This window comes from Protomyctophum parallelum (genome assembly GCF_964188405.1).
Source record: "Protomyctophum parallelum genome assembly, chromosome: 1".
Classification (NCBI taxonomy): Eukaryota; Metazoa; Chordata; class Actinopteri; order Myctophiformes; family Myctophidae; genus Protomyctophum; species Protomyctophum parallelum.
Window position 1 is genome coordinate 7,521,961 of NC_139697.1, and position 7,553 is coordinate 7,529,513.

The 7,553-nt window shown below is 44.9% G+C and overlaps 1 protein-coding gene across 2 annotated transcripts; it reads right to left on the minus strand.

The window, feature by feature from the left end:
• Window positions 1–349: 349 nt before the first annotated feature.
• LOC310856860 (uncharacterized protein) lies at window positions 350–5,885 on the minus strand. Of its 2 annotated transcripts, XR_014569103.1 has the most exons (5): window positions 5,542–5,885; window positions 3,614–4,525; window positions 2,565–2,767; window positions 1,389–2,170; window positions 350–1,356 (listed from the first exon to the last, which is right to left on the minus strand). XR_014569103.1 is itself a non-coding variant. In XM_083762365.1 (4 exons), the coding sequence occupies exons 2-4, from the start codon at window positions 4,517–4,519 to the stop codon at window positions 1,462–1,464; spliced, it is 1,818 nt and encodes a 605-aa protein (XP_083618491.1). In that variant the 5' UTR covers window positions 4,520–4,525; window positions 5,542–5,885; the 3' UTR covers window positions 350–1,461. The 2 variants fall into 2 exon arrangements, 1 of the variants encoding a protein (XP_083618491.1); XM_083762365.1 differs by having other exon boundaries at window positions 350–2,170.
• Window positions 5,886–7,553: the final 1,668 nt, after the last annotated feature.

Here is a 7,553-nt window from a genome sequence, read left to right on the forward strand (position 1 = left end):
CACCTGCGACTGCAGGAAAAACCATTGTTAAGCTAGCTAGGGAATTTAAATTAACATTTCACAGATGCATTTAAAATAGATACCAAATGTGCAGCGGTGGAAAATGTATTGAATTGTTTTACATAAGTAAGTAAAGTGAAAGTCCAGAATTCAAAATGTACTTTATAAAAGTACTGGCATCGAAAAATTACCAAAAATAGAAAGGACTGACTATGCAGAATGTCCCATTTTAAGTTTTGTGATGCATCGCATTAGCATAAAGCATGAAAGTATAAAGCATAAAAATATAATCATGAATAATAAATCATGAATCTCTTCAGTATAAAAGGCTTTTATTTATGATGTGAAACCACTACATCATATTCTCTGTAGCCTGTCCTGCCATGATTTATAAACATAACGATTATTTTCTTCACTATAAAAAATGATTATTTACTTAACATGTGTTAACTACGTGAGACGTGACATCTTGCTAGTCTATGCTGATTCTCTGTAGACCTTCAATCTGATTATAAAGCATACTGTACTATGTCATGTTTTACTGAGGACAATACTAATGTTACAATCCACAGTGAGCAATGTGCTAAAGAAGAGCAGAACAACATTGCTTCCTCATCTTTTGTAGGAAATCTGGTAATTAAAGTTAAACGGTCTCATGTTTGATATTGATCTGAGAGTGAGACTGACTATGTGTCGGCGTTCATCAACTGTCCAGGCATCTGTGGAGCAGCGATAATGTTTTCCACACACACGGTCACGACTTATTTTCGCTCTCGGTCTCACACTCATTATTTTGGCGTTTGAGTAAATACAGTATATCATGTTTGTTTTTCTTGTACATTTCCTAAAACAATCTTTAAAAAGGCATTTTTAAATACTCAACTTTTTTTACAAAACATTTCAAATATTGAAAAGTGAAAAACAAGCACCACGTGTCGCAAAGCGAAATGTCGTTTACCCGTTATTTTCACAATTTTTAAATGGGGATTATGTGATTAATTAAATATACTTTTGTACGTTTGGGGCCTGGGGGGGACCAGACAGTGGCCTTGTGGTTAGAGTGTCCGCCCTGAAACTGGGAGGTCGGGGTTCGATCCCCGGCCGGGTCATGTACCAAAGACTGGAAAAATGGGACAAAATGCCTCCCTGCTTGGCACTCAGCATCAAAGGGTTGGATTGGGGGGGTCAAATCTACTAATCAAATGATTCCCGAGCGCGGCACGGCTGCAGCTCACCGCTCCTTGGCTGCGGCTCACTGCTCCAAGAGATGGGTCAAATGCGGAGAACAAATTTCACTGCGGTAACGTGTGTGACAAAACTGTACGACTTTGACTTTGAGATACTAACATATTTTGTCTTGTGTCTTGAGCCGAAAAGGTTAGGGAAACCCCTGAATTTGAAGTGACGGTGTATTTGAGAAGTTCCACATAGCCGGCTGGCCATCCATCCATCCAGCAACTATCATTGAGTCCCAGATTCAAAGGAACCTTTCACATCCACACCCTTCACGTCCTCCTCCGTGTCCATGGGAGGCGTAAAATCACAGTCACTCGGCTCCAAGATCTTGAGGTTGGCCTGGAGGGCCGTCAGCCTCTGCGCCCGGTCGGCCGAGAGGCCGGTCCGCGTCTTTATGCTGTCCAGGCGGTGCCAGAGGCGTTCGCAGGCCCCCGTCGTCGGCGGGATCTGCAGGATGGCGGAGGCCACGGCGGACAGGGGCTCCGAGGAGCACAGCCCCTTCCACCAGGTGGAGGGCGACACGTGCTGGCAGGAGCTCCATATCCCCGCGCCCTTCCACAGGCCCTGCTTGGCCGAGAACCGGGCGAAACTGGCCAGCACCTTGCCCTCGTCCAGGTTCAGGTGGTGCGACAGGTTGGAGATCACATAGTAGGCGCTGTTGATCTGCTCTCCGGACAGCGTCTGCTGTCCGACGTGCTTTGGGTCGAGCATGTACGCCGCCGCGTGCACGGGCCGCACGCAGAACTCCTGGCACCGGTCCAGGGACGCCATGATGGCCTTCTGTTCGGCGCCGTGGAGCACCGAGCCCGACAGGGACGCTCCGATGTGGTACCTCAGCTGGCTGAACATCTCCACAACGCTGGACAGCACGGCGTCCTCCCGCTTCATGTAGTCGATGTAGTTCCCCACCAGGTACAACAGGTTTCGGCTGCTGCTCACCTGTAAGGAGGGAAAAGTATTCACTTTTTTTTAACTTAAGATTTTCTTGTCTCCTCCGGGCTTCTCATCTTCTCATTCTTTTCCTGAACAAATGATTAAAAATAAATGAAAACGGTAAATGATAAAACATGGCGCCCTCACATATTAGGACAATATCGGTCACCTGAAAAAAGTTTGGGTGTTTTCGATGAATCTAATATGGTTAAAATGGAGTTTGAAGTTACAATGGATTTGTATAGGAATTAGGAAGGGGGCGGGGCAGCTAAAATGAATATCAAATATCTAAATACTGAAAAGAGCAATTAAAAAACTTCAGGTAAGCCTGAGAAGACAATAAAATGACCAAACCTTTTGAAATACTGTTTCACTGTAAATATATGTACTTCCACCTCACCCCTTTCCAAAACGCAGCGTCCTGCAGGGTGGCCCGGACGGACGCCTCGATGTCCAGCGTGGGAGAGACGGCCATCTCTTGGAGCGTGCTCTGGCCCTTGAGGAGACTGTTGAACATGTTGACCACACCCGTCCAGTCAGAGCCACTGTTCATTACCAACGTGGTGCCACTGGCCACTGCGTTGTTGTTGCTCCTCATCTTTGAATCAGAATCAGAGTCATCTCATGTAAGAAAGTGTGTGAAATTAGTTTTGTGCATAGTTAAGAGATCAAGGCATAGGGTCTTTTGTCTTATTTACAATACAAGTAAAGGGGTTTCCCAGATATCTACAAGCTTGTTTCACAAACGGCACAACCGTAGGGTCTATCTTATTTACAGGCTGTACAGCCATAGCCGTAGCCTCGCGTAGCCAGACTTCATCTGCCTTTGCAATGCATATCGGCCCAGGCAGATTAAGTCTGGCCTGTCTCAATGCATATCGCCCCAGGCAGATTAAGTCTGGCCTGTCTCAATGCATATCGCCCCAGGCAGATTAAGTCTGGCCTGTCTCAATGCATATCGCCCCAGGCAGATTAAGTCTGGCCTGTCTCAATGCATATCGCCCCAGGCAGATTAAGTCTGGCCTGTCTCAATGCATATCGCCCCAGGCAGATTAAGTCTGGCCTGTCTCAATGCATATCGCCCCAGGCAGATTAAGTCTGGCCTGTCTCAATGCATATCGCCCCAGGCAGATTAAGTCTGGCCTGTCTCAATGCATATCGCCCCAGGCAGATTAAGTCTGGCCTGTCTCAATTGTGGGAGGACTTCACGGCCGAAATGGTGACAGCCAACCAGATTCGTCTGGAACCAGGCTATAACCAACCAACCAGGGCCCCTTATTCAAATATGGGGCGGGACATTCATTGCGGAAGGAAATCGAACACAGAAAGGGACGAGACTAATATCCACACAGCGATCGCTGCACGAGGCTGGTACAGCCGTACAACCAAGGGTTCTCTTTTCTAAAAGACAAATAAATAAATACATAAACAAACACATGAGTACCTTTGTGGTTTGCCAGTGACTTAAGGTCTCCGCTAGGGTCTTCCTCTCCCTGACGTAGCTCACCACCTGCTCGGCCCTCCTGCAGAGGCCTTTCATGGACGGCTGTGAGACCATCTCCTCGAAGAGGCCTTTCACGCCGGTGGCCGTGCATCCTATAGCCGAGATGTGCGGGAACGCTTCCTCCACTATCGCCCAAGCCGCTTTCATTTCCGGCGCGTCGTCGGTAACTATAGCGAAAACCTTCTGCGGTCCCACTTCGCTGATAATGTCTTTGAGCTCCTTGGCGATTACCGTGCTCGTGTTTGCGTGCTCCTTTATCTGCGTGCATTTGTAAAACAGCGGCAGAGGAGTGGAGACAATGTAATTGATGGTCCCGGTCTCCTGCGCGTGAGACCAGCCGCTGCAAACAATGGAGACACAGTCGGCCTTCCCTATGGTCTCTGTGACCTGGCTTTGTACTCTGTCGAACTCGCAGTCCAGCAGGTGAGAGGACAACGCCTGCTTGGTGGGCGGACAGTACGCCGGGCGAAGAACGCCGAAGAACCGCCTCCAGTAAACGTTGTCCGTGAGACTGAGGGGCGAGGACGTCGCATAGACGGCTCTCGCCAGGCACTCGTCGGCGTACGTCTGGCTGCCCTGGTCCACCGAGTCGATGAGGAACTGGCCCCCGGGGGTCGCCGAGGGCAGGTACGAGGACGAAGGCACGGGGATGGAGGCGGACGAGCTCCGGTCTGAGCCCGGCGACTGCTGCGAGGCGAGGCAGTACTCCTTGCACTTGTCCAGGTGCATCTGCATCTTGGTGGCGTTCTTGGCGTGAGTCTTGAAGCAGTAGTTGCACATGAACGTGTCCCTCCCATCCTTGACAGCCGGGGTGAAATGCTTCCAAACGCCCGAGTGACGCGGCATTGTCCTCTGTGTGAAATTGAAATAATAATGATCCAGAAATTAGTAGAGATACAATTTCAGCTATCAATCTACGAATACTACAAAATCTTTAAAACTACTACAGAGGCTACTACTAAATACATCAATTATTATACATATATTTCTTTACTTGAATTATTTTTGAACGGTTGTTATTGCATCATTTGCAGTGAGACTGAGATTACACAGTCAGATTCTGTGCTACTGACTGTACTGTATTCATTAACATCTGTACACTGCATTGACTGCTGTAGACTTAGATAGCATTTGATACAGACTTATAGCATGTTATGTAGACAGCACTATAATTGCATTGTATATAGTCATAGCACGCCATAGTACATATGTATAGCATAGTAGTATAGATATATAGTTTATATGTATAGTCTCATAATATAGATATTCCACTGTTACTTTCTTAGCTTACGCATGTTTCATGATAAATGCTTTTATGTGAAGTATTCCCATGCTTTTTGTTCTTGCTTAATGTAAGTCGCTCTGGATTAAGAGCGTCTGCTAAATGCCTAAATTGTAAATTATTTAGCCTGTGTAAAGCCCACAAGCAGTGACAACTGTGACATACATATAGCTCTCAAGGGCATTATGAATTGAACATGGTGGACCCTCTTGTAAACAAGTGTAATGCTTTATTGTGTCGTCTACTCACAGTTAACAGTCTTTGTATTGAGTTGTGCTTGAAAAGTACTGTAATTCTGCAAACTGTTAAATAAATATTTCAATCAATCAATCAAAAGGGCTATATGGACCAGAGCTATGACAGACATACAGTACAACTGTGTGAACACACAGGCAATACAATTGAACAGTGGTCTTATAGTACAATAACTGTATTCATTTTAAATCAATGTATCATGTAATAAATATATTATACTTAATTTATTGCACTAAAAGTAAACCTTAACGTGAGTCTGTTTAGCAAATTATAGAAGCTCTACTCTACATTCTGAGCCCCATGCAATAATGCAATGCACTCGTTGACCTACCTATGTTGACAGACACCAACACGATCCCTCCACGACACGTCCACACCGGAATGACAGCTCCCGGTCAAAGACACCAGAATGTTGTTGTGTTGAAACTTGAACTCACTTAGTTTCCTAAAGTTACCATCGCGTTAGGTTAGCTGCCCAAAGCTAACTTGGCTACAAAAAGAATCACGAGCCGATGAAAATGCAAGGAAAAAAACGGCCGTGACGTCACGTCATTCTTATGGACTTCTCTGCACTTCAATACAGATCTTGATAACTTTAGTGATTTCAACTCGGGTGAAAAACGAGCAGTTCTATAATCGTAGAGAACAAAGCTATCATCAGCCTTTTTCACACAACACTTCCTGAAACTAAAATGCATGTTCTTCTGACAAGTACGGTGGCCCCCGTGGGTCAATATCACAGCTCGTAGCGCAATTTCTTCAGCAGGTTCACTGATTTCTCCCCCAGGCTCCGAGTAAAGAAAACAGTGTAGTGGAAAAAAGTACTCACATTCTTTACTTAGGTAAAAGTATCAATACTGCGATATAGAAATAGTATACTCTGTTACAAACAAAAGTATGAAATTCCCAAATGTATTACTTGGGTCAAAGTACAAAAGTATCAGCATAAAAATGTACTTAAAGCACCAAATGCCCAAAATGTCCCTACAAGCTCACAACAACGCATTGTTAGCTTGTAGGTCTGCTTTCACTGCCATGAATGGGTGTAAAAAAAAAGAGACAGACACAGAGAGACAGAGAGAGAGAGAATGGAGAATGATGAAAAGGTCTAGTGTGCATGCATGAACTATATAAATAAAATAAAATATAAAATAAAGTCCCACAAGTCATGTTCATCAATCGCCAAAATAAATACAAATAATCTAAGTTTTACAATAGGATAGCCTATTTTGAATCGGCCGGAGCAAAATTACTAGAGAATGCTTTTCAGCATAGAACTTATAACTCCTGTCTTTGGTTACAAACATTGTAGTCACATATAGCCTACTAGGCTTGGATTCACACCAGGACATTTTGTCCAATTTTTGTTTAACACAGGGCCATATCCTTATTTATTGATAAAGACAACGAGAAAATACTAGTGCAATAGGGGGGACAGTGTGTGTGTATGGGGAGTTGACTCAGAACACGTGAGTTGCTGCTGGCAATGAACTTGACTTTGTTGGTACACAGCCATTCTGTGAACCGTTGGAAGGTCACTCTTTTCCATGTCTGTGTTTTGGTTCCTTATTTGCATCTGGATAAACTCCAGTCAGTGTCTCCTCGGCTGTGTGAATTCTGCCAAACCATCTGCAGCAACAACCATGTTTGGTGGCTGACTCCCCGAGTGTTGGCTATGTTTCATGGTGAACGGCCACTCGCTGTGCCAGTACAGTGTGCAGTGGTACTCTATCTATGTGCTGACTGTGATCAGCGACAGCTGCCATAAGTATAATCCTATAGGGAATAAATTACAGCTGCCCAAATCAGTATGTACCACTTTCATATTACTTGTATCACTCCCTTCCCTTTGCTCATGGCCAATTTAGGTGTATTGTTTTGTCCTCTGAAATAAAGGAAAGAAAATGACAGGACAACTGTATGTCGCCATTATTTTGAGGGATCAAAATTATATGTACGATGGGCATGTAATTGCAGTGTACTAAGTGAGCAATAAGTGGACCCATTGCCGTTGTCCAACAACATAATGTAGGTGGTAAGGAGTAGCTGAGCTCACTTTGGTGTTAATGACTCTTGTAGGTTAGCTGCACCCAATGACAGTGATTATCTTGAGCTTGGGTCATGTTTCTGGACATACCTTATATACGTCTGTCATTAGGGAATTGCCGTGGGCATATCTGGACTTCTTTTATAGTATCCTGGTTGGTGTGTAGCAGCGTGTGCAGCCAAAGCAAACGACCTCTATCTATAATTTTGGGGCAATCCGAGCTGCTAATGTCAGGTTACATTATAGCCTAACGCTCCTTAGGAGGGGAACATTCACTTTGACGTACTGCCTGAGAA